Source organism: Pezoporus flaviventris, unplaced genomic scaffold (assembly GCF_033815535.1).
Source record: "Pezoporus flaviventris isolate CSIRO_AGI_PZ_B2104156 unplaced genomic scaffold, CSIRO_AGI_Pfla_v1 ptg000096l, whole genome shotgun sequence".
Lineage (NCBI taxonomy): Eukaryota > Metazoa > Chordata > Aves > Psittaciformes > Psittacidae > Pezoporus > Pezoporus flaviventris.
This window is the reverse complement of record NW_026892644.1, coordinates 3,149,009-3,176,630: the sequence shown is the minus strand read 5'-3', so window position 1 is coordinate 3,176,630 and position 27,622 is coordinate 3,149,009. Positions and strand designations below refer to the sequence as shown.

The 27,622-nt window shown below is 43.1% G+C and overlaps 1 protein-coding gene and 1 pseudogene across 1 annotated transcript; both read left to right on the top strand.

Annotated features, from left to right (window-relative positions):
* Positions 1 to 2,089: 2,089 nt before the first annotated feature.
* On the top strand, positions 2,090 to 12,473 carry LOC133281152 (elongation of very long chain fatty acids protein 4-like; annotated as a pseudogene).
* Positions 12,474 to 19,255: 6,782 nt separating this feature from the next.
* LOC133281194 (potassium voltage-gated channel subfamily A member 5-like) lies at positions 19,256 to 22,580 on the top strand. Its single transcript, XM_061476468.1, has one exon. It carries the CDS (start codon positions 19,939 to 19,941, stop codon positions 21,847 to 21,849), a length of 1,911 nt encoding a protein of 636 aa, XP_061332452.1. The 5' UTR covers positions 19,256 to 19,938; the 3' UTR covers positions 21,850 to 22,580.
* Positions 22,581 to 27,622: the final 5,042 nt, after the last annotated feature.

Below are 27,622 nucleotides of genomic sequence, written 5' to 3'. Positions count from 1 at the left end.
TGGAAAGGACCTTAAGATCATCTAGTTCCAACCCCCCTGCCATGGGCAGGGACACTGACCACTAAAGCATGCTACCCTAAGAGAGATAGTTAAATTGCTCACAGCTACAAAGATCATTGCTACAAGAGATGAGGTTAGAACCCATGAGGTTTTAAGACTTGAGATGTGTACCACCATACATCTCCTTTCTATGAAGTGTATGGAGGAAAAGCAAAGCAAACAGGCATGTCAGATCTGATAAGCCTCTGCTATGGTGTTGAAAGCATCACTATGATGTAGCTGTGATATCCAGATGAAACTGGCCCACTGCTCCTTGTCTTTCTCAAATATTGAAGTAGGTCTGTTTTATTAACTTGTGCTTTTAGTATTAGGAAGCAACAGCAATCAGAGGACAAAATAACAAAACCCACATTGTCTAGAAGCTGTCAGAATTATTTTGCTATTGGTATTTGTTATTGATAATGGTTTTGTATCAAACACCTATGTTACAAGCAGGAGATACCCGGGATTTGAAATAGTAATATGCAATCTTTTCAATTTCTGATTAACTTTTCTGAGCTGTCACATACTGTATGTAACTGAATTGCTTGTTACTATGGCTGTAATCCACGTTCCTGCAATACCTTTTTTTCTTGACAAGCCACTGAATGAAAAGCCCAATTCACTTTGGCAGTCATAGCTCCCCTAATACTATTTCAGTGAAGGAGCAATGTTTTTTCTGTTAAGCTTTTGCTGAAACTGAAAGCCCCAATGGCTTTTGTGCATGGTCCCCACAGAGCTGCCCTCACAGTTGTACTGACATCCATCAAAGGACACCCATTCTTGGAGTGTAAAAGTACCATGTTACTGATGTCATCTCTCCGTCTGCCAGCCATGCTAGTGAACATCTGCAACAGTACCACTGGGAATACTTCAAGAACAGGGCAGGTTTTTAAAAACTGAAATATGCTTCACGGTATTAAAAAAAAAAAAAAAATCAGTTTACATGAACTATAAAGAAATTTGCCCCAAATGAAACATGCCTGAGAAAATTCACTTTGAATTTTTTTCACCAGGGTAAAAATGCTTGATGGAAAAATTTTGTCTGTAATTCCGAGTTTCATAATCAATCTAAATAGCTCAACAAACATTACTTAAAGTTACCACATAAGAGTAATAAAATTCAGTCCCATCTACACATAACTGACAGATAGAAAAGGCTGGTCTGATACATTACCTCCACTGGTTCACACAGATAAATCACCAAATATTTTCAAGGACTTGAGCACCAAAACTTTAGAGATGAAAACTGTTGGTTAATGAGTAATTAAAAACTTTGAGAAAGGGACTTTATAGGAAGTAAAAAAATGGTATGTATATTTTACTGTCATTGTCTCCTTGATCCTAAATCAACAGCAATCTGTATCAGAAAACACAACTAATAGGATACCAAAGGTCAGTCAAACCTTCTCCTAAACTGGGTTGCCTTTCTCACCCCACCACCACATGCAAACCCCACAACCAAATCACCTTTTCCAAAAGTATCTGTTTAATTTCTTTTATAGCTTCCACAAGTCATGGAAACACAGTAGTTGTCCAGCAGCATCAACAAGCGATGTGTTGCAATGAAAAATTACTACCATATGGTATGTCTAATTATCCTGCTTTCAAAAGCTAATCTTTGGTGTTTTGCCCTTCAGAAGTGCTTGTGATGTATCTGGTGACAGACACAACGCAGTGGTACAAGGTATGACACTACCCACTTTTTTTTCAGAGTTTTTCTGATAAGCTGTGACCACTGGGAAAATAAGAGAGCATATCTATACCCAGATGCAGGTACACCTCAGGTGACCAAGCAGAGCCCCATCACTTGGGTTTCTGTTGTTTCTTGGTGGGATGGGGCCAGGGTGCTGGTTCTGCACAGGTGCCTCCTCATGGCACGGAATCACATGCACTTTAGTTACTGACTTGAGCCACTGCTGACTAAGGCTCTCTATGTCTTTCCTTGCTACGGTTGCCAGAAATAAACAGAGGGGGAAACCTCACATCACCAACAAACTCCTCAAACTTGTTTCATAGATCTTAAAACAAAATTAAATGCAGCTTCCCTAGGAATAGAGGCTTGATATGAAGGGTGACTCCAGCTGAGTTTGCTCTGTCTTCCCTCAGTGAGTGAGTGGGTTGGTATTCCCACCATTCTCTGTTCCCTCATTTTGTGGTTTGGATGCAATTTGGGCACATAAAAGGCTCGTTGACAGCCCCTTGTGATGGGCTGAAGGAGTGTTCCAAACAGACTATTTTCCAGGGTCTTGTCCAGGCATGATTCCTCATCTTTTACTGTTTGAAAAGCTGTCACGACATGTCCTGAAGAAACCTGCAGAAGAAATGCTGTCCTGGTTCCCACTTGGCCAGGCTCCCAAGCATGACACTAAAGGTCAGTGGTTCACTCCTGTGGAATCCCAGTCCTTTTCCACATTAATTTTCCTCCTCTTTCCAGTCCCTATATCTGATACATCATGTGAGGAGTCAAGAGAGGGAGGGGGAAGAGTATGTGATGTAACCTCTGCTCTGGCAAAGTTACGAGATAACACCATGGTGCCTGGTGGTTTTCTGGTGGGTACCACGAGGAGACTCTGAATTGTGCTTAAGAGGTGTGAAGATCCACCACATCTGTGTGAGACCCAGCAGCTGATGTACTCACCTCACTTGCAGAGAAGAAAGCTGAGCACAGTGCCTGCTTTACTGGCACACACTCTTGTAGCTTCTTGTTTTGCTGCCACATGCACCCAGAGCGAAAGGAGCAGCGGCTGTATGCTGAGGACACCCCTGAAGGAAGGGAGGCACAAATCCGGGCTCTGCTGGGGTAAGTCTGTTCCTGCTTCCTGGGTTTTCCTGTTCAATACAGTTTGAGGAAAGCAAAGGAAGTGAGCTGGAATGCTTATGGGTGTTTGAGGGCATGTAACTATATGAAATCCCTGCTGGACTCACTCTGAGCCAGCTGATAATCACTGACTAATCCCCCTGCTGGTAGATCCTGCCCGGATTACAAGGGTGGGTGTCTGTGTGAGGATGCATATGAAACGTGCTTGTGCTGGGGGTCTCGGGGTAAGTGTTGGAGAAACACACCAAAAAGGGGTTTGACTGCAATGACTGACTGCAGGGGAGAAATTTGTGCAAGTATGCTTCTGTCACCGACACAATGCTGTGTGTGCAGTTTTATGTCGGTCTGTGTGGTCTTCAGACAGGGAGGTGTAGGTATAGCAACTTTTGATGCTTGCTATATTTCACCAGGATAAATCTGTATACAACTGGGATACAAAAAAACTGTGTTAATTTTAATAGGTTTTATCCAGATGTGCAAAGTCAAAAGTACAGCTGGTAAACGGTGCCAGGCATGCTCCATGCATTTGTAGTTCTGGCAGAACTATGTCGAGTAGGTATTAAGAAACTGTTTATATTCATAAAGCTTCTTAAAACACATTTGTACCAGTATAAGAGGTGTTATATTAGGCTACAGTTTTCCCTGCTGTGTAATGCACAAGCTACTGTGCTGCAGGGACCCACTGGACACAGGAGAGGAGTGAGCAGGTCCAAAGGAGGCCTAAGCACCTTGCAGTCATCAGTCTATGAGAAGTCAAAGGAGAAAATGTGCTTTTCTCAGCACCAGGAGGAGATGAAACTGGGAGGAAACTGGTCCTGTGTATTTGCTAATGGAGAGAACTAGGGCAGATAACAGAAGCTGTTGAAAGTAACTGCAGTTAAGTGTTTTCTAGATGAACTTCTAAATGCCATTGAAAAGGTCTTCCTGCTAAAGGAAAGAAGGGAAGAGGAGGAGCATCATACTCTATATGAGTGCTCTATTTTACTATACCCTATTATAAAATATATACAATATAAAGAAAAACAACCTTAATGTATATACTAGGCCTCAGAAAGCCAAACAACCAACACAGCTCAGCTGACATCTCTGGAGCAGCAGCAGTCCTGAATTTATCCAAAACTGCCTGGTAGCATTGTGAATCTCCACAAACGTCTGCAGAAGGATGCAGTTGTGCCACCGGGTGTGTGTCCTTGCATGAATGTTGTGCCTACACTGCTTTACAAAAAATATCACGTGGTTGATTTCCCAACAAGGTGCAAAAAGCTCCTGGCTTGGGCATTTCGTATGCAGCTTCTCAGAGTATTTTTAGAGGTGAAACTTCAATAGAATACCAAAATCTGGAAATAGCAGTTAAACAGCTAATCATTACAGGGGGGTCCTCTTCTCTCCTTTTTTAAACATGACTAATCCTGGCCCAACTTTTTAACTTCAACAGAGAGCAAACTATTTTCATTACCTGTGGTCCTGAGCCATTGACTTAGGAGCCGACTTATTCAAAACTCAGTCAAGGATAGGACAAATGGGGTTAACCTCTTCTGGGAGATGCTAATTTTAATTTCTTTCCAGAACTTGTGATGGCTCCAACTTGGCAGAAAACTCAGGAATTCTATAACTGGGTCCTTGAAAGTGGAGGTAAGTAGAGTTTCTGTCTTAAATAGGAATTTCCACACAAATGGCATGATCACGAAGAACAAACCTATAAGGATCATGATCCTCATTTTTTCACTAGGCTGATTTTCACTTTTCCTTCTCCATGATCACAAACTTCCCTTGAGTCTTGAAATACATCTCAGGGACACTTCCAGCTGTAAGAAATGAAGGCATGGGGGATTTCCCCTGCCCAGAGCTAACTCTTAGCAGCTTTCTGTTCAATCTACAACCAGCTCGTGACAGGATGAGCAGTATGTGCTCAGGATTGCCTGTTAAGCCTGGAATATTAAAGAAACAGAAATTTTTTAAAAGGTATATATTCATGTGTCATGGGAAAGCTTAGTAGACCAAAGAGTTAATATTTTGAGGTTTAAACTCCTTGTGATGTTAGTAAAAGCAATTATGAAATATTGACAGAAACTACTCCTCAATTTGACATTTTTGCAGTTAGGAGACTTCAAGTCTTTAATAGTTAGAGATTCTACAGGTCCACTTTGGTCCCACAAGGCTCTGTTGGATACCTGGATATAAGGAAAAGCCACAAAATTGCATCAAGGTAGAATGGCAAGCTTGCATGGTGGCTTTGACAGGAGCAAGACATGGGGCACAGTACTCAGGTTGAAATGTTTCAGAACTTGAATTTCAGATGAGAGTCTAAATTGAGTTTTGGGACTTCTGACTGCCTGTTAAATCCAGAAGTGGAATATCAAAGAGCTCTTGACACAGACCATAGCACTAATAGTAAAGAACTGGGAAGTTTAGAAGGGGTGGGGATTAACAGAGTCATGTGGACCCTAAAAAAAAAAAAAAAATACCCTGAGGCCCATGGACCCACCATTGATCCAAGAACTAAAATTCAACAGAGGACTTCAGCAAGGATGCTGGGGCTGCAACAGTGAGAGGGATCAGGGCTTGGGACTGGCAGGTCAGGAAGCAAATGGAGATGGTGAGAGAGTTTAACAGAGCAGTGACCACAACGGGAATAGGAGAAGAAAGCATGAATGGGAACTGGGATGCTTTGGCAGGTTTAATGTGTCCTGCATTTCTTTGGGTCAGGGATAGGGCAGAATTAGGAAGAGGTGGCATGGCAGATAATCTGTTAAGCTTCCCTTTGGTATAGAAATGAAGAGCAGTTTTATCAGTGAGAAGCATTGTGTCATTTTTGAGTGAAGTGGCATTTCCTAAGCACAGTCCTGAGCATTGTGGGGCAGGAAGGAAATAGCACCAGTGGTTGAAACAGTTTTATTATTTAGCTGTAAAGATCTGCACTCCTGAAAAGCCAGGAACAGTTTGGTTTGTTCAGTGCATCCCTGCTGCATGTGTCCTGACCTACTTCTTTCACCTGTGTGTGGGACAGTCTTGCAGCCTGTGGTGAGGGCTCCAGCTCATGACAGGAAAGGTCTGTTCTCTCCTGTGCTGCAGAATGCTGGTGCTCAGCAGAGCAGTCTTCTAATAGTACAGTCCCAACTCAAATGTGCTTAAAGCCTCCATGAAAAGTGGAGTCTGGCACATAGAGCTCCAGGGTATTAGGAGGACTGTGGCACTGCTTTGTACAGATGCATGTGATACCAGTTTTCTTTTTGCCAGAGAGCATAAAGAAAAGTTATTAAATATATCTGCCGTACAGTGTATGAGATGTGCCAGCTTTGGCTGTGTGTTTTGCTTTTCAGATCCATGAACAGACCCATGGCCCTGGTCATGGGTCTCTTCACTCTTCACTCTTCACTTCCAGTTACACCTCCTTTGCCTCTTTGTTGTGGCACTGGAACCCTTCTACATGCATCAGTGGAAATCACTGAAGCTGTGAGGCCTGCTGATTGCCTACAATCTAGCCATGATGACATTATCAGGCTACATGTTTTAAGAGGTGAGGAGACAGGATTGGCTCCTAGGTAAGCATCCAGGAAACATTTGAAAGCCAGAGCTATTTCAACAGCCTATGCTGATGGACTCTAATGAAGGGAGTAAGAGCCAACTTGGACATGGGTTATGTTTTGCCACAAGAGAAGCAGTATTGCTCTGTTGAAAGCATTATTTCCAAGGCATACCTCATTTCCTCCCACTTCTCAGTCTTCCTCTTGTTCATAAAATTAACATTGAAAGGTTCCTGAATGAGCATATTGAAATTCAGATCTCCCAAAGAAACACAGAGTGTATGGAGGGAGTCGAATCTCCTTGTTTTGTACTGGGTCTCGCTGGTGAGGGACCTGTCTCTGAGAATGAAAACTGCTTTCCCAGACTTATGCATTCCTCTCCAAGAGTGCGAAACACACTGCAGCTTCCTGCTGCTAAGGGTATTGGTGACATTGTTTTCTGCTTGTTCTCATTGAATAAGCCTTTCCCTAGTTTATGTTGGCCACTGGAAATTCTTCAGGGGAATATGGACGAATAGGTTTGAGAAACATTATGATGTTAACGAATTTGCCCTTTTAGTTTATAACACAATTGTTACATTTAGTTAAAGCAAATTGCAAATTTCTTTTTAGCAACTACTACTTGATCTGAGGACAGATGTGAAAATTTCTTGTCTGTCCTTGGTTGCTCAGTTATACTGGTTGCTTGGTCCAGTTTTTGGCTTTCCAATTAATATTGAAATGCAACCAGCCAAAATAAAACAGTATGGGAGTTTTGCAGAGGAAATTAGTGTATTTTCACAGAGTTTCTGGAGCCTCACATTCAGTGTTCCTGCTGAAGCATTTCTGAGCACTCCACTTATCACATAAAGAGTTACAAAAATGCCCAGGCCAAATTCTCTTTTTCAGATTCTCACTAGGATGTGAAGTACTTTGTTTTAGACCATTATTATTTGCTCAGCTCTATAAATTACACAGATTTTCTGTCAGTGAGTACTAGATTGATACCCTAGCATTGAGACCTTAGCATTAATATGCACATCTTCTTGCAATAGATGGCATTTAACAGAAAATGGATCTCTCTTTCCTTTTGTTTCAGCTTCTGGTAACTTCAGTTTTGGATGACTACAGTTATCGGTGCCAACCAGTGGATAACAGCCGAAGTGAACTAGGAATGAGGGTACAGTTCTATACAAAGCTTACTTTAGGCCCTCCTCCTCCCATGGACGTGTAGATTGTTCAGCTCATAAATAGCTATTTGCATGCCTAAAGAGGCTTTTAGTCCTGTTTGTTGCTTTAAATCTATTTCATTCAATTGCTTCAACAGCTCCACTTTGCTTTAGCTCTCTATAAATTAATAATCTTAGTCAACATAGCCATCTAAGTTCCCTCTTTGATCACTGGGCTGAAGGTGATGCTACCATCTGAAGTCCAATATATATAACGCAAATTGCCTTTGAAATTGCCTCTGTCCATTGACTATATAAGGATTCTGGGTGACCACTACCAACATGAAAACTGATTTTTGTGCCCTCAACTTTGCATGGCATAAATCATATTCAACATTTTGTTTTAGCAGAGGGATTTGGCTAAGACTATTCCTTATCTGTTCATCCCAGAGGGGGCTGGGTCCCACCAGCTTCAGCTTTCCAAAATGCTGCATAAGTTTTGGCTGTTTGAATTCAGAGCTATTATGTTTTGCTTCCAGATATAACCAGGCTTTGAGCAGATGCAAGCATGAATATTTTCTTTTCTTTTTTTTTCAGGTACTAGCCAACGGGCTAGAAACAGTTTCTGAGCAGCTCACTCTTGCCTTTTCAAAGGGCAAGCACCGTAGTGAACCAACCATATGAGAGCCAAAGCAACCCTAAGTGCATTTCTTCCTCCCATACCAGAGAAAAAAAAAAAGGAAAAAAAAAAAAGAAAAACAACAGCTATAAAAGAGCCCCTTAGGTTTTCCCTTTTGCTGTGGATCCCAAGTGGGCAGCGTTCACATAGTGCATAGTTGACAATCTCAAGTGGTGAGACTGAGCAGTGATTTTGCTTTGAGGTCTAACAGCGTTTCCTTGTGTTGCCCAGAAGATGGCAAGAGTGTGTTGGTGGTTCTTTCCCAAAGTCATCGTGCTGCTCGATAAGGTAAGGAGGGCTCGGCTCTGTAGCGGGACTGCTGCTGTAAACAAATCACTTCCTTGTCAGAAAGGGGCAAGGTGCCAAAAGCTAATGTCCTCGGTTGATCCTGTATTGATTTCGTTGATGCTTTTCAGTAAATGCTGTTTTCACGTGTTCTGCTCTGCCTGTTTGTGGGAATAAGGCTGATACTGTTAAAAAAGAGGACTCAGCTCCAAGCATGCTGGGTTTTGACAGCATTTGGCCTGCACGAGTCCAGCATCACCACTGGTTATCATACTGCTTTCCAAAAGAAAAGAATCTTTGCTGTCCAGTTTGCCTGTCTCTGTCCCAGAAGCTGCACACATTCCCTCCCCAGCACCCTTTCTGTGGGTGGGTGTTCCCTCCTAATCATGGTGCTACAGAAGAAGCTTTAATCTTGGGTATTGCCAGATGGTTCCCCCCAAAATCTTAGTTGCTAGCTGATTAAGGCTGCCAGATAGGATATTCCATTGCCTGTCTGGCTGAATAATAGTGTTTAGTTGGACAGTAAATAAACTGCAAATGTACAAATACGTGAGGTGGTATTTTTGGTGCCAAAGTTGTGGGTTAAAGGTTTGTGTCCCATGTGAAACTGAAAGTTCGCCTGAAGATAGTACCATTTTATAGCTTGTATTCAGGCCTCCTGTATTATAAACAAACTCATTAAATGACTGAACTAGCAAAGGAATCCTACCTCTCTGTTTGACCAGTAAGAATAAATTGTATCCTAAAACAAGACTTCAGTCTAGTGCTCTTTGGGGCATAAGTTGACAATGCACTGTCTGAAAAGTGAGTCAGCTTGTGCAGCCCTTCTAGGCCAATGGGTTGATGAATCCTCTGTTTTCATCAGCAACAAAAGCAGCTTTTTGCCAGTCCTGAGTCCCCAGAAAGCAGATTCACTTTTTGTTATGTGTGTATGCATGTGGTCACTGAAATACAGTGACCCAACATGTGTTCATCTGCCAAAACCACTCTCTTTACTAATACAAACTCTGGAAGGATTTAGACATTCAGCACAGCACCTTTTCTGTGGATCATTGTCTGGTACCAGTAAACATCTAATCTATGTCCTGAAAAGGACCTAGACCCAAGCAGCTGCAAACTGTATAGAAGCTCTGTCAGAGCTCAGATGTGTCCTCTTTGGACCTTGAGACCTGAATCCAAAGGTAAAAACAGCTGAGGCTCTGTGGAAGAAATTCTGTCTCCCAGTTACTCCCTGTTCCAGACAATGTGAGATCTATCCCATGTGTGGAATTTCACTAGTTTTTATCAACAACAGAGGAAATCTGTTTGGGAGATTCAGAATCACCATTAATTATTATCATTTATTATAATCTATTTTTTATTATCATTTATTATTTTATTATCATTCATTATTTTTTAAACACATCATCTCAAGATTTTCCTTTGTCTGTCTTCTTTCAGGTTTTCTTTATCCTGTGCAAGAAGCAAGAACAGGTGACTTTTCTGCACAGGTACCATCATGGTACTATGCTGTTCAGCTGGTGCTCAGGGGTCAAATATGTTCATGGAGGACAAGGTATGCTTCCACAGACACCTTGTTTTTCAGTTTTTCTTGTGGTGTGGAGATAGAATATATGCTGCAGATGGGCTGACTGGCAGGTAGAAAGTTCACCTAGTTCCAAAGGTGTGAAAACAATGTGCATTTCAATTGATACCATCTGCTCAGCTCTTTGGGCTATTTAGACTGCTATACCCACTGCTTCATCCAAAACAAGAATGTGGCAACAGAATGTGTCCAAACAGAAACAATAACATCCTATACAAGGTTCGTATATAACTCCACCCAAACCAGTGCTTCATTGCTCTGCATTCAGCTGGGCCTGGTGCTGCAGCCCAGGTTCTGGATCTCTTTTTCCTGCTCTGTATTCAGCGTAGTCCTCGCTCACTTTCTGATCCATATCCAGACTGCTTCTCCTTTTTGCTCCACTGAAAGAGAAGCATCTGAATACTAAGCCACTGTAGGTATGCCCTATACAAGATGCTCTGGTACTCCTTTTTGGGGGAAGCCATTTTGGCTGCATCGCCTTGACACCAGAGTGGTATGAAATGCTTAGGTCAGAAGATCAAGAATTGTCTCTTCTGCCTTTCAAACTTTGTCTCTGAACACTAGACATGGGATGGATATATGCTGAAAGGAGAATGGAGAATATGGCATGCTTCCTAGGTAGAGTCTGGATTGAAGGTTTTTGCATAGGGATAATATGATCTATTTTGAAAGCATCATCAGAGTGGTTGTGAGCTCATCACAGAGTTAGTCTTGAATAGGTTAGTCTTGAATGGTTTATGTGTCTTGTTCATCCTGACTTCTTTACTACTCAGCCTTCTTTCTTGGGATGCTAAACTCATTTGTACATCTACAGGCTATTATATCCTGGTCAGCGTGGGACCGCAGATGAACCATTACCTATGGCAGAAGCATTACCTAGGCATCATGCAGCTGGTAATTAGTTTATTGTGTTAACCTCTGCATGTCTGTATGTTGTGTGTGATGATACCTACTGTCTGCCTCTGTCACCTCACTGGCTCAAGTCTTTCTGTTTGGTGCCTATGAAAATGTCCTCATGTGTCCCTGTGCACCATTATGAGAGGTCAACTGACAGGTGACCTACTCTGAATGGTGTTCTCAGACAACTAGCAAAAGGCCTGCAGTGACTGTATTAAATAATAAGCCCCCACCTTTGTAATGGGAAGGAGAGAGAAAAATTAGCAATTAGTTTCCTCCCTTTTCTGTTGTATATGGAATCCTTTTCCCCTCTGGATCCCCTGAAAATACAGCTTGCTTTTGAGAGGTGTTTTGAGGGAACTTTGGATTCTTGGTAGGCCAGAGATTGAAAAAACTTCATTCTGTTTCTTCAAAAAGGAACAGTATGTCTCACTGCAGGCAAACAGAGATGGGTTAAAGAAAAATATGTGAGTTTTACTCTTTCTGTAGAGAATCCCTTTGGATTTTCTTTCCCTCGTCTCTGAAGAGGTGGCAGATCCTTGACAACCTGTGTTTTTTCAAAGGTAGGGCATAAAAACAATGTTCCAGACCAGAGAAGAGGAAGTAGAGCTAGGGTACATGCAAAATAATGTGCACTGAAGACTGGTCCAGAATTCTTACTTGTCCTGAATGGCAAAAGCAGAACAAGAAAGCATTGCATGAAACTAAAAGATATTTGTAATGCAAAACATAGCACAGGAAATAAATTTTTTATATAACATACTTTTGGCACATAACATTTATTGCTTAAGGATATTGAGACAGGAGACTTAGTAAAATATAAAAAAAAGGATTAATGTTTAAATGAATAAAAGTAGCATCTGTAGTTCCTCCCTGTAAGCTAAAATACCAATCAAGATAGTTCTGGGTATAATAGCCTGCTTAACTCTTGGGAAGAGGAGTCTTCCACCTCTAATTTCCATATTTCATGATCTCAGCTACTGGCCTATGGCAGAGAAGTGGCACAAGGGCAGTGGTCTCTTTCTAGGCAGAAGAGGCTAGATTCCAAACCTGCTCCTTGCAGCAGTGGGCAAGCCTCAATGGTTGGGGGACATGTGGCATGCTTTCATGTTGGGAAAACACTGATGGGCTTGAAAGGCAAGATTTCAGGGATGTCAGAAGAGGCAAACAGGTAACACTAAGGTTGAGGACACTACTGGTATGTTGTGATACTATTTACGATGACCCTAATGGTCAATTGAGGTACGTCTCATGTAGGCTCCCTAATCTGGCTGCTTCTTTTTTCACCCTCTTCCAGCCCCAGTTTGTAGCCACTGTTGCTCATTCTTCCTACAACCTCTTCACAGAATGCCTGTCCCCTGATGGCTTCAACAGTGCAGTTCTCTACGTTCTCAACCTCACTGCTCTTTTCCTGTACTTCTACTATTGAACCTACCTTAGGGCAAAGCAGGAGACATTAAAAAGAAAATCGAAGAGGAGAGTGAGCACAGTCTGATGAATTTGCACGTTTTCTGCTGCTTCTAACATGACTGCATGAAGAAAATGTATTTGGGGAGTGTGTGCGAGGCTCATGTGCAGACTCAGAGTTACCTTCAGGTATCTCAGGTTAGGAAATAAAAATGAATGCCACAAACTCATGTATTAAGGTGTTTAGGAGCACACTTAATTAAGCTGATACAAACCCAAGACAAGCAGTCATCAGCATAGCAGCCTGTCTTTGCATTCATAAGACTGTCTCAGTTTACTTTTCCAAATCAGGCAGGGGCAGGTGCCTCCAGCCTTGAAAGCAGTGTTCAGGTCACAGCAGCAGCCAGGAACTCACAGGGACTGCAGGATGCATTCATCTGTGCACTGCATCCCAGCTTTCATGTTAAGGAAGCTCCAGCCAGAACTGGGGTGAACTACAGCTATATGGCTCTGATGGTTTAACTTTATATTAGCATAAGCATGAAGGAAAATGGGCATCATGTTGTCTGCCTGGACAGCTGCCTCTGTTTTTTCACTGTTCTGAAGAGAAAGAAGGCATTATTAGCACTTTCATCCTGTGAAATAAACTAATGCAGTAAGAATCATCATGTACCATTTTCTGAATGCTTACTTGCTTTTGGCTGCTCTCATAGCAATAGAGAACTTTCAGTGCAATTTGAGACTACTTGGCATTGTTCCTTATGATGCCATAATTTTTAATAGAATAGACTGAAGTTCTCTATTCATACTTTTCCCCTCAAAGATAAGTTTCACACTGTCATAAGCAACCACCTCCACTACCTAATTGTAAAAGTATTAATAAAAAATGTATAAAGTCAATTCATTGGCTAGGACAAAGCTGTGTTAGCTCCATTGACTTTAGCACATCACTGATTGGCTTCTCCTTTGCTCCTAGAATTTGGCACTCATATTCATCTGCAGACACATATTGGTAAAGTTTTGATCTGGTAGTGCCTTGAAAACCCTAAATTCAGATTTTAAACTACAAAGTAGTATTTATTTATTGCATTCTGCTTTGTTGATTAAAACAAGTATTATGGAGGCATGATTTTTTTACAGTTGAAACACAAAGCTTTTGAAAGAGACGATTAGAATTAGTAACATGGTGCATTGCCGTTGTCAAGCCAAATTTGTCTCGACTGTCCAGAGGATTAGACGGTAACCTGAACCTAGCAAATGGATGTACACACACATAAAAAAATATGTTCTACACCAACCTGGAGTTTAGTGGCTGTGCAAAATAAATGCAACTTGGTCATCACCGGTGTGTGTTCACATGACAAACCTTCCCTTTAGCTACTACATGCAAATATATAAGAGAAAATGGTATTCTTCTATCCCTTGCCCTCCTCCCCTTCACACACATACACAAAGGATTTGCTCACATTACCACAATGATACATCATAAATCTCATTCCTTTGACTTGAGTAGTCTTTCTTCTGATTTTCACTGGTGAGTATGAAAAGCAAAGCAGGGCTTATTTTACATCTATGTGCTAGCTGTTTTTCTACCTGCCAAATATTTTTCCATGCTACCTACGGTATAAACTGTACTGCTTTTGCATACAAGAATGCTTCTTTTGCTAGAGCTTTAAAGAATAAAAATCTCTGGGTGGGTCTTCGATTTTTCCCTTTGTTTGGTGAGGCAGGGGAAAAAAAGCTGCTGTGTATCTAACATAGTGTATTCATGTTGAGGTCTTCCCCTGAGGCCTCTCCAGCATTGGAGACTTAGTGCAAGTAAAGCTGTTTCATTACTCCTATCCACTTAATGATGCACTTATGGCCTTATCCTGCTTAAACCATCAGTACATTTGGACCCTATTTTCATGGTAGAGCATGCTTTCCTGCAGCTGGCTAAATTATCTGTGCTTACAAAAAAATATAATGAATTTAGCTTTTTTTTCTATATGTGAGGGAATCACAAGTAGATCTCAACTTAGCTTCCCCTCACATAAGCTTTTTCAGACTGTAGTTACTAATTTCAAGAATTCACTAATAATTTTATAACAGACTAAGCATCACAAATTTTGATTTTTCTTGATACATTCATAATTTTGAATGTATCCTTAAATAATGAAATAATAATTAAATATATTATTAAATATAAAATATTCAATAATTAATAATTGTGAATGAGTTATTTTAAACTGTCTGAGTGACTGCTTAAAAAATAGAAATGAGCAGAAAATTTGGATGAGCTCACTCAATGTTTTTGCAAATCCACTCATTTTTTAAATGTATACATTTGCAAACATGCCATTTAGCTTTTTTTTTAGCAGCCCATGCAGTTTAATTTGTGTCTGTGTATGACAGAGCTTACTGCAGTGGATTATGGACTGTGACTAGCCACATAGCTGGTAACAAATACAAAAGTATGAATTTGCCACCTGACAACTTCTGATTGATCACCTCAACCACGTGCCACTGTAACTATTCGTCCTACACATGCAATCTTTGATCTATCTATTCCTGTCCCTCTTCCTCACAGCTTGAGTGGCCTGATCTTGTACTTTGAATTGGGAAGGGCTTTTTTCAGCATGAGTTCAATAGCCATAGGATGAAAATGAAGTATTTTCAGTTGAATGATAAGGAAGGATTAGGTTTGCTCAGAAACACCATGCTTTGCATACAGAAATAGATGTTGGCATGGAGTACAGCCACTACAAAAGCACTGATGCAAAAAAAATTAACTTGTAAGATTATTTGTACTAGCAGTACAGATAAAATTGCATAGGTATAGCTGAGTGGTTCTGCAGGTCTTGATTCTTTGCTCCTTCGGATTGTACTCGTTTTTCATTCCTGTTTTAAACTGGGTTATCACAGTTGGCACTGAACACGTGGGGCATCCTGTTGTGACAAGAGCAAAAACCTAGGGTAGACAGAGGTATGTGCTCCAGGAATTTAAAAGAGAATAAAGGCACAGAATGAGATTTCCCCTTTAAGATCAAGTCCCTAGAGTTAAATATTACATCACAGCAATGCACTGTAAGTCAAAAGGGCTGAAAATTATAAATTGCAAGTTTGGATGATTCATGCTGTCTGGCAGAGTCCAAAGCTTTGAGGGTGAATTGAAAATATCCTGTCACAGCTGGATTTATATAAACCTCTGGGCCAAATGCTGATTCCACCAATATCAATGGTAAAGCCTGCAGATGTCACTGGAAACAAGATGGCACAGCTGTGTGAAAAACAATGCGCTCAGCTACATGGTCTGGTCTGGTCTGCGTGTAAGCAGACTGGAGTGTTATTCAAGCTTACCAGATGACTTCTAAGGGCACAGTTGTGTGCAAGTCACCCCCTTATAAAATGTGAGTTATTATATGTTCTTAGTAGTTTTTGTTCACAAGATGTATAATGTAAGTAGTCTACTTAAATGAATAAGCTTGATATCTGGTAGTGCTCAGCATCTTTCCTGCTGTTCAAGTCAATGTAAATTATGGATGTTCTGATCAAATTACTTTTGAATTAACCAGACCATTTACTCAATGGTTACTTTTTCTCTGAAGATAAATGAGAGGGATTCCCATTTTAATCAAAACAAAATACAGAAAAGAAAATCAATTACTATTTAATGTTTTTTCCATCACTGTGTGCTGGAAAGCTTCCAGAGGGACTTGGGCTTAAAACTGCAAAAATATAAAACGCAGGAAAGTGGCTGGGTTTTACCTATTGGATTTTTTTTTTTATTTTTTATGCTATCAGAAAATATTGGCAGAGTGTGGGTTTGTTGTTTGTGGTGTTTTTTTTTTTTTGAAAAAAAAGGGTAAAAAAAAATTCTAAACAATTAATTAAGGAAAAGCAGACTACAGTAGATTGCTTTGTGAAGTAAATAAAAATCTGTTGATACAGGTACAAAACCCCTCCAAGCAAAACATTAAAAACCAGCCGACCCTATATATAAACCAGTGTGATTTTGCTGAATTCTTTAATGAATAACTTAGTGGATTAGGGCTTGATAGATGGAGTGCTCACATCCAGATGTTTACTGTGATTTGTCAATGGCCTTGTACTTAATCCTCCTGAACAGGAAATATGAGTCTTTTCTCTAGGGTCTCCCCTGGGGACTGTGGCAGTCTCTCTCTCTGGCCTGAATCATCTCAACACAGGATCAGGCTGCTGGGGAATTAACCAAGTGGAGGAGACATGGATTTGTTTTTAACCCGTTCAGTTTCCTCTCAGCTTCAGTTGACTTCCTCACCATCTGCCATGATGGGCAAATTGTTTAGTTAACACACAGAGAGGAAAAAAATGAGTCACCCGTGTTACCCCCTGAGGAACATTCATGGGGTCCCTGACCCCACAAAATGTGTCAAAGCAGACGCATCTAGTCCTGCCACCACTGAGGAGGAGGGCTGTGGGCAGATTAAGCCTCTAGAGGCTGGTGTGTGCATCTCTCCACATCTCAGCGTTGTACTTTTATTTTTGTGATGCTGCAGCTCCACAGCCACTGTCAGTGACAGGGGTGGCCCAAAAGGGAGTATTTGTGAAAAGACTGGATGTCCCTAAGGTCATACCTTAGTCAGGTGTACCAGAGAGTGTGTAGTGTGTGTGTATCTGCGTTTGTGTATGACTAAAGGAATACCACCATTGAATGACAGCTCCCAGCAGCCACATCACTGCCTTTTCTATGTAATGTATTGGGTGGTGCTCGTCAGCCCATGACATCTTGGATCAGCCAGTTGCATCTGCCCCAGTACCTGAGAACAGGGGAGGCCAGTGCAAAGCCGAAAATGCAGCAGCACAAGCGAGGCAGTTACAGCTATCTCCTACGTGGTGCAGGTGCCCATGATTACACAGGTCTGAGCACAGGCATGCCTCCAGCATGTACAGGACATAAAGATATGATCATTCTTTTCTCCCCATGGCAGTTAAGGTGCCATTGGGGATGCAGCCTGCCTTTAGGTAGAAGATAAAGAATCTCTAGCCTGAACAGAGTTTCTTCTGCAAAGCTTGTGTAAGCCCCTCATTGGTGCTAGCTGGTAAAGTGGGGACTCTTAGAAGAACTGCATTTAACCAGCCCCTTGAGGCTGCCTATCCAGGGCAGTCCCATTTACTAGCCCCTTATCCAGCCACAGGAGAAAACCTGCAAATGACTCTGCAGGGTAAGCCACTAAGAGTGCTGTGTGGACCGGGTAGGGGGAGGAAAAGCAACACCCAAGTCAGAGAGCATGACAACAAGTTATTATAACTGGATTAGAAGAACCGAGTGGCAGTGGGAGCTGGAGAGAATGGTTAAGTTTTGGTGTGGATGGGCTAGAGTCTAAGGGACTGATTGCGTGCATGTATGTGCTCAGGGTAAAAAATACTTCTTGCTAAATCATAATGAAAAAAGCAGAGAGGTGAGGGAGCAGGCACACGTGCCAGCAAGTCATCAGTTTTATGTTGTGTACCTGGTTACATTCATATGCAGGTGAAAGCACAGTTGAGTGTCTGTGGATGCCTGTGACTGGCCCTGTGAAAGGGACCTAGTCGCTGAGCAGACTCCGAAGGTGGTTGTGACAGCCAGGTGCCACAGTTCCTGGGGTGCAAGTTAATGATTTTGACTGGCAATGCCTCTGGGAGATCTGTATGGACATGTCTAGGGATGTTTCCTCTTGAAATAAAGTGTTATTTCTGAGGTAAGGTTTAGAGGGAGAATTATCTTGCATTACAAGAGCTGACAGAGCTGGAAAACCAGTGTGCAAGCTCTTCCTACAGATATAATCCCTGGCATTCACTGAAAACAGATGAGCCAATACTTGCTGGGGTGCACAAGTGTGTCTGTATTTATCGCAGTTTCCTGGTCCCAAAAGGTGTTATACACATTTTGCAGGTTTAATACATTATTCCATTAAATAACTGTAAATTAAAGGGCCATTATTTTAAAAGGGCTGCTCTAGAAAACTTATCTGTCATTTTGCAACTAGGAAAATACTTGTGTGACAGAAGTGGTCCTTCACTTCAAACACTGGCAGAACAGGTCAGCCATTCTGTGACAGAGTTCTCAAAGTAAATTAAGGGGCACAGTTGTGTTATGGGCAATTTATATCTTACAGTAACCAGTTAATGTAATCACGGTTTTCTTTTTGGGCACTGTTTCTAACATCTTTGGGCATATTTCATGCACAGAGGTAACATTTTAAATTAAGTGAAAACCCACTAATCCCTCTGAATCTAGGTAAACTTTTTGAGGGAGCTGTCAGTACTACCACAAGGACTGAGTAAAAATGTCACTGCAGCGATGCCAACTGAAAAGCAAAATGGTCTTTCACTTAGTATTTTCTATACATATTTTGTTTGAAACCGAGAAACTCTGCCGGAATAGAGATATATATATATGGTTTAAGCCTATAGTATTTGTATACATATTTAGTATATTCCCATGTAGATCTTCAGTAGAATAGATGGGTTCATGAATATAGCAAATAAGATCTTAGCATTGATTGTATTACTGAACTGTAATTGAAGTCACTGTGTAAAACTGCTTCAATTCCTTTTTTTTTTTTTTAATAAAATGTGCATCTACTGAAACATATCAGCCCTGGATGTGGGTTTAAAAATGCATCAAAGGTAAAGTACAGTTTGCAAATGCCAACATGAAGGTAACCCGATAGAAATGTTGTCACCTGCTGGCTTTGGAAGCATCTTTTGGAGCTGCACCATGATAAACTGGGGGGAATGCGGGGGGGGGGGGGGGAGAGAGAACAAGCAAAACTGAAAAAAAAATACCCCAAAATACCCAATCCCTTCCTTTGTTCTCATTACGCTGGGGGGGGGGGGGGGGGGGGGGGGGGGAAGGGGAGTACACACACACACCAAGAGGCATCAGGAATCCCCTGGGCTTTCGATTATGATTTTCATTACCGGGGACTGCGGGTTGACAGCCAGAGCCCTCTCTGCGAGCAACCCCTTTAGCGAGAAATCCACGCGTGGGGGCCGCACCGTAATCCCCACGGGGAGGAGGGATTCCCGCTTCTCAGGAGCGGGTCCCCGCCGCGAAGCCCCTGTCCGTCTCCCCACATCCCTTCGCCGCCGCGGTCCAGCGGCACCTGCGGCATCCGCAGCAGCCGCTCTGCTGGGGGCCCGTCGCGGTCCCCACGGGTGCGATACACTGCCCGGAACGTGTCGCTGCCCCGGTGCGGAGCCCTCCCGCGGGGCGGGGGCGGGGCGGGGGGAAGACGGCATCCCGGTGCCGGCACAGGAGCGCGGAGGAGAAGGGATCCTCTTTGACGTCAAGCGACCATAATATAATGATCGCTCGTTCATATCCGGGTCCCCGGGCGGCTCCCCCGGCCGCCGGTCGGCCGTGCGCCGCCGCGCAGTGAGGCGGAGGCGGGCAGGGCAGGGCAGAACAGGGCAGGGCAGGGCAGGGCAGGGCGGTCGGCCGGAGGTGTCCGCCGGCGGCGGCGGCGGCGGCGGCGGCAGCGGCGGAGGAGCGGCGAGCGCAGCATGCCCGCCGCCTCAGACGCGCCTGCCTCCTGCCGCCGCTGCCCATGGAGATCGCGCTGGTGACTCTGGAGAACGGCGGCACCACGGCCATCGCGGGCAGCGAAGATGCCACGGCCGGCGGCAGTGCCCGGGCTCGGCGGAGGGGCAACTTGCTGCACGTCGCCGGCTCCGCCGCTGCCGCTCCACGGCTGAACGACGGCAAGGAGGGTGCCCCGCCGCCGCCGCCGCCGCCGGAGGACGAGGAGCGGCCCCCGCTTGCCCCTCGGGGAGGCGGCGAGAGGCGCCGCAGCGGCAGCGCGTGCAGCCCCAACGAGCGGGCGGCAGAGCGCGGAGCGGCCCCTACGCTCCAACCGCCACCGCAGCCGCCGCCGCGCCGTGGTGCGGGGATGGAAATGGGCCCTTCGGAGGAAGGGGGGCACCGCCGGGGCATGGCCATGGCGGTGGCGGGCGAGGAGGAGGAGGAGGAGGCGGCGGCGGCGGCGGTGGCGAACCAGGGCGCCATGCACCACCAACGGGTGCTGATCAACATCTCGGGGCTGCGCTTCGAGACCCAGCTCGGCACCCTCAATCAGTTCCCCGACACGCTGCTGGGGGACCCGGATAAGCGCATGCGTTACTTCGACCCGCTCCGCAACGAGTACTTCTTCGACCGCAACCGGCCCAGCTTCGACGGGATCCTCTACTTCTATCAGTCCGGGGGCAAGCTCCGTCGGCCCGTCAATGTCTCCATCGATGTCTTTGCCGATGAGATCCGCTTCTACCAGTTGGGTGAGGAGGCCATGGAGCGCTTCCGGGAGGACGAGGGCTTCATCAAAGAGGAGGAAAAGCCCCTGCCCCATAATGAGTTCCAGCGACAGGTCTGGCTCATCTTTGAGTACCCTGAGAGCTCCAGCTCAGCCCGAGCCATCGCCATTGTCTCCGTGCTGGTCATCCTCATCTCCATCATCACCTTCTGCCTGGAGACCCTGCCAGAATTCAGGGATGAGAGAGAGATGCCTGTGCCCCAGCCCACACAAAGTGGAGGTTTGAATGGCACGACTGTGGAACCCCAACCCATGCAGCCACCCAGTAGTCTCTCTGACCCCTTCTTCATCATTGAGACCACATGTGTTATCTGGTTCACCTTTGAGCTCCTTGTCCGCTTCTTCGCCTGCCCCAGCAAATCTGAATTCTCCCGCAACATCATGAACATCATCGACATCGTGGCCATCATCCCCTACTTCATCACCCTGGGAACTGAGCTGGCCCAGCAGCATCAGCCTGGGACTGGCAGCAGCAATGGGGGTGGGGGCCAGCAGCAAGCCATGTCCCTGGCCATCCTCAGAGTCATCCGCCTGGTCAGAGTCTTCAGGATCTTCAAGCTCTCCAGGCACTCCAAGGGGCTGCAGATCTTGGGACAGACCTTGAAAGCCAGCATGAGGGAGCTGGGCCTCCTCATCTTTTTCCTTTTCATCGGGGTGATCCTATTCTCCAGTGCTGTCTACTTTGCCGAAGCTGATGACCCTGAGTCTCATTTTTCCAGCATCCCTGATGCCTTCTGGTGGGCAGTGGTAACCATGACCACTGTGGGATATGGGGACATGCGACCTGTCACCGTGGGGGGCAAGATTGTGGGTTCTTTGTGTGCCATCGCGGGTGTGCTCACCATCGCCCTGCCTGTCCCTGTCATTGTGTCCAACTTCAATTACTTCTACCACCGAGAGACTGATCATGAGCAAGCTGTTCTCAAAGATGAACACAGTAGTGCTCAGGGCAGTACAGCTGGGGGAGATGTGAAGAGGAGAGCCAGTAGAAACTCTCTGAACAAATCTGTTGTGCACTTGGAAAACAGTGAGGGGTTCAACAATGGCACCAGCTCCTTAGAGAAAACCAATATCAAAGCAAAAAGTAACGTAGATCTCAGAAAATCCCTCTATGCTCTCTGTCTGGACACCAACAGGGAAACAGACCTGTAAGGAGAGGAGAGAGTTAGTTCAGAGATGCAGAAGTATTTGCTGGTGTCAGAAACTTACTACTATAATTATTATTTTGGTACCAGTTAGTTTTTTTAACTCAGGCTATATTTTGTAAATTGATCACTGTCCTGAGTAGTCCTCCAGGAATATTTAACATGTTTTTATGTTCTTTTTCCATGACACAAAGGGTCACCTATTTTTAAAATAGACTAAGAACAAGCTATGCTCCATGATGCAGGAGCTGGTAAATTACAACAGTGCAAAATCTAATTTGTAGAAACTTATTTTGGCAAATGGCGGTCGGTTTTAAATGGGTCATTTGTAACCAATTCAGTTGCTCCATGTTTAGTATTAAAGAGTTGGAGGATGCGTGTGTGGAGAATGAATGGATTGGGTGGGAGGGAGTTTGAGGTTTTTGTACTGTAGTTTCAAATTGAAATTGTTCCAGTATATTTTCTATCTATCTGTATAACTGTATTTATGGTTGAAAGGGGATTTCTTATTCCTGTGAAATGAAACATCCGTAAAGCACTAGGAACATCAGCAGATCAGCACTTTCTGAGTTTTCCACTTGTGGTCTGTACAGATTGGTTAGGTAGTATGTGAAGTGAATTTGGTGCTTTTAACCCTAGAGCAGAAAACTTCTGTTGTCATTGATATGTTAGTTTCTTGTGAGCCTTAAATTATTAAATACTGTAGATACACTTCTTTATAAATAACTTTATTAATTACCTTGCTGTTTCAGAATTTCTAAATAATTTAGTCGTGTGCTTTACTGTCCCCACTCAAAAAAAAAAAAAAAAAAAAAAAGTATGTGCATCTTTTGTGAGTTTTGTAGTTTTACAGGTTTATATCTGTCTTCATTAGATTTTTGAGACCCAAAGAGAAAAAAATACTGTCTGCTGTTACTGGTTTGGATCCAAGTGCACAACAGAGTAAAACCACGAGGGAGTGGATAGATACAAGAAGAGGGTAGAGTATGAGTGCAATATCTGCAAATCTATTTTCAGTGTACACTCCAGATTACTTTGGCATGTGTATCAGTTACCTTTATTCATCCATACCATTTATGTACACAGTTCACTGGTTTTAATTATCATAGACTGGAAATGGATGGCACTTGAAAGAGTCTAACATGGCATGCCGTGCTCTTAAATAACCATTGCTTATATCTTGGACTTGGATGGAAAGCATCACCTTTCATCAAAACACATCCTTGTTTTCTTTTTATTTCCAAACAAAACCTTTTCAGTGCTGTGGATGTTACAGTTAAGATGTTGCTGAAAGACAAATAACAGCTTATCTTCGTCATGATAACACAACACTGTACAACTTACTAGTGAAGACTGACACAAAGTTGCTTCTTTAACTCAAAAAGCTGTGTTATTGTTTTTATTGCAAAGGACTCTGTTTTCCCCTGAAACTTCTGTTTTATTACTGAAGGATGTTTCATGCCTTCACCACATACAATGGCAGAGCAAGACTAGCAGAAAGAGAAGTCTTGATTGTCAACGCTCAAGGTTTGTTTCTAACAAGTTTTCTAATACAACTTAAGTAAATACTAAATCAGGATTATAATTTATGCAGGTATCTCAGATATATGAACTGTGAGAAATATAAATCAGCTTTGCAAAACAGTGCTTTGACGTTCTTTCATCCAAACTCAGACTCTGCTTACTTGTCCCTTACCATGCTGTTTAATGATAATGGCCAAATGTATGATGTTTTTTTCCTTCCTCTTCAATAAAACAGGCATGGTATGTGCCAGGCAAGTAGTATTTTTCATGTTTCGGATAAAGAGCTGTCAAACATTGCTCAGCCCAAAACCTGGGGAGAGGGGAAGGATGTCGAATCTGATAATAGAGAACAGGATCTTTCACATTAATTTTAGATGTTGGTTTCTTGGTTGATTTGCTTGTTTATTTAGAAGGGGATTGATGCTGTAATATGTTGAGAAACTGTTTGCAACATGACTGATTGATACACAAAGTGCCCAGTTCAGCTGCACTCCTGACTCGGGCAGATCTCCTGTTCGCTTTAGTGGGAGGTGTTCTTTTTTTGTTGAAATGCAATGCATAATTAGCCCTTTGGTAAGGCTGATATATATATATATAAGGTGATATACTCACCTGTTTCACATGCTGAGATCTAAATCATTGACAGCCATACAGTGAAGCTCCTTTCTCGGCAAGTAGTTTAATTTATTCTCAGTGATTAAATCCATCTGATTCACCTGATATACCAAACAATTCAGTGAGTCTTTCAGGGCTGAAGTTTGGTTATGTCTTCCTCTAACTACTACCTCCACTTCCCTGACCACTTTTGTCTTCCATACTTTGCTCTTCTAATTGCTTATTGTGCCAAATTAGGCTGTCAGCTCCTTAGAGCTGGGGCAGTGTGTATATGCAGCCCCTCATGTAACAGTTGAACCCTGCTTATGGGCAAGGCTTCTGGATATTAATGATTTGGATTACCTAACAGTAATTACTGTTATTATTATAATTATTATGTATATAGGGCTATGGAGAGTGGGCTGAGCTGATCTTAAGACAGCATTACTGATGAAAAGGGAAGGCCTTCTATTCCTCCTTCCTTTTCAGTTTTCTTCCTCCCATTGTGTCTTTTTGTTACTAACCCTGAATTGATTCTGTCCTTGTGCAAATACAAGTGTAATAAGTGCTGCCTTCTCTTCCAGGAGCTGCTTGACCTCACTAATCTGGCAGAAAATCCAATGTAGCAACAACAAGAACAAAGTAGATCTTTTTCTGTCAAATTAGTGAGTTGTAAAGCAAGTGATTGCCAGAGCCAGTGCTAGGAAGGGATGGAGAAGGTCCACAGTTATAGGGAAGTGAGGAAGCAGGGAGGAGTGAAATCCTCACCCTTCAGTGGCAGTGAACTGTTATGTTATCACAACTGCTTGTTGAACCCTTCTGCGTGTTTGCAGAGATAACCCAGGACTTGGTCTTGCAAGGTGCTGCGGTCTTCCCACTGGAACCAATCTGCAAAATGCAGCTCTGGATTACAGCATATGTGCCCTGCTATAACTGAGACTAGAATTCTTCCCAATCAAGACCAAGCTCTGAGAGCAGAATGCCCTGACTACTGCACAGGGTTATATGCAAGCTTGTGAATTCATTCCTCAACCTTCAGTTAGAAAGAACACGCTACATATTTCCATAATAAACAAAGAGAACTTTCCAATGAAAAGAAAACCAATTATTCTCAAAATGTGGTTAAAAATATTTGTTTGGATCGGCTTTCTAAACAGTTGTCAAGCACAGCTCAGGCAAACTCAGCCTTGACACCTTCTTTACAAGGATGCATTCTATTGGCTTATAAGGCAGCAGAGGATTTGCTTTCTAATAAGAGAGGTTGTTGGCAGAAACTGAGTAATATGACCAGAAACATGGATTGATCACAATTCAGCAAAGCACTTAGTTTGAGCTCAGCTTTAAGCACATGCTTAAGTAAACATTGCTCAGCAGGTATTTTTGGATGCGCTGATCTTTGAGATAGTTATTTAAAAGATGAACTACATACCCTGCTGAAACCTTTGAGCCATTAGTTCCCACTGGACTTTGGTGCAAATATTTAGGTGCATGGCAGAGTTTGTGAGCCTGAAAACAAGTGGTGGTGCTCTGTAAATCAGAGCACCAGATCCTTACTATAGAAAGACTGCCTCTTCCTGCAGCCACTGCTCACCTATCAGAGCAGTCGCTTTGACATGAACAGTTGCAGGCTGAGTATTAGCATTGTCTGCATGAAGAATTGAAGCTTTGGCCCAGATGAGAGTGTAATTGGACTTTCCTGCAGTGAGAACCAGCTTTTGCTATAATTGATTTTGGTGTCAAGAAGCTTCATTGAGTTCAGTAGGCAGCATGTGTCTGTGTCTGGGATACAGACAGTGCAGAAGCCTTGTAACATGTTGATGCAAATTTCCACTGAAAAAATATAAGAAAGGGAGAGCCAAATCACTCTGAGAAAGCTCCTGCAGATGTGAAACAGGAAGAGTTTAGGCTGTGTATGCCAATTCTAGGCTCATTACAAGAAGGAAATCTGTCCAAACCATTATTGAGTTTATGTTAGCTGACCTGGAATGAATAGCAAACTGAATAAAACCTCTTTGGAATATCAAAAGCCACAAGATAGCAGAGCTTAACGAACAGCAAATCACTGTAAATGTAAAAAAAAAAAAAAAAACCAAAACCAAAAAAACAAAGTCAAACCCTAACACTTTTTTGTAAACTTCCTTTACTAGGAGCTACATCACAGAATATTTCTCACCCCATGCATGCCTACATGCCATAGTTAGTAATGGCTTGTCGTTACGTGCAGGACAGTATGTACTGAAATGCATTACCCTTCCATTCTTCCATTTTGGGGATGCTGAAGTGGATATTCCTTTGTGACAGCGGTAATGTTAGTTTGCTTAGCCTGGCCCCAAGGGAAGTCTACATTCCCATTTTACTTTTCCATCATTCTAAAAAATGGTAAAAACTGGCAGTTACGTAACTCCATTCATCTCCTAGCACTTTATGAACAATAGTACAATGATCTTCTATATACAAGCATTGTAAAGAAAAGGCTATGCGAGGGAGGAAAAACCAAGCCTTTCAAAGGGGAAAAGGACAGGAGAGGCACAAAAATTGAGTGGGCTTGGCTGGACTGGGACATCTAAAATATGAGCTCTCAGAGGGGGAAGCAGGGAGAGGAGGAGAGAGATTCACCCTGTGGTCTCCATCCTGGTCTCTTGCATTGCTGTGGGTGGCTCTGCAGGCAAGGGCTGTATGCCAGTGTGCACTGTGACCCATCTGATGGGGTCACTGAATACAGAGGCAGAGTTAATGCTGCTTTGAGCAGCACAGACAAATCCCTCTTTTGTGTGCTCTTTTTATTTGGACTTTGTGAGGAGAAAGTGGCACTTCTGTTGGCTGTTCCATGGCGTTTCATACTGCAAACAGCACTGTTCTGGTGGTGGTGGTGCTCTTGATTCACAGCGCACTGAGCGTTGCTCTGAAGTAGCTTCCCTTCTCCATGCACTGGCTGTTCACCTCTCATTAGGTAACAAAGCAAATAGCAGTGCACTTTTACTCTCAGGGAAGAGAGGTATGTATGCAAAAAAACTTACTCTTCTGAAACGTATCAGTTAAATGTATTAGTTGTGACCTAAACCCGGGAGACCATTTAGCAGCATGCAACAGTGCTACTTAGCAGTAGTGACAACTACCTCTGTGAGATTTGTTCAGGTCATTTGGCAAGATGTCATGACCAGCAGCGAAATTTGATAAGGCCTACATGCAGATTGCTGCCACACTTGGGGAATAACAAAAGGAGGGTTTTAAAGACCTAATCAAGGCTTTGGTCTTGCTACTTGGCCAGTGATGGAATTGGTATGTTGTATGGCAGTCAGTGTGTGAGAGAGACCTCACTTAATAACAAGGTTGATCCTGCTGAGGGCAGAGGAAACTGTGAGATAAAGCTTTAACATCATCTGCAAGCCTTTGGTGCAGCTTTAGCTTGTCATTGTGTGACCCACCAGTTTCACTAACCTCCCTCCATAGGCTGCCTTGGCTACAAATGTTTAAAAAATGGAAGAGAAAAGGCCTTTATAATAATATAGCCTATAAACAGTAAAAATCATTGTTCCAAAATCTTTCTGCCAAGGTTTATGTTATATTCAGCAACTCAAAATATTTTTTTTTAGTGTGTTTGTAGCTTCAGTACAGTTTGGGGTGGGGTGGGGTGTTCTTGCTGTATGCATTAACCACTCCCC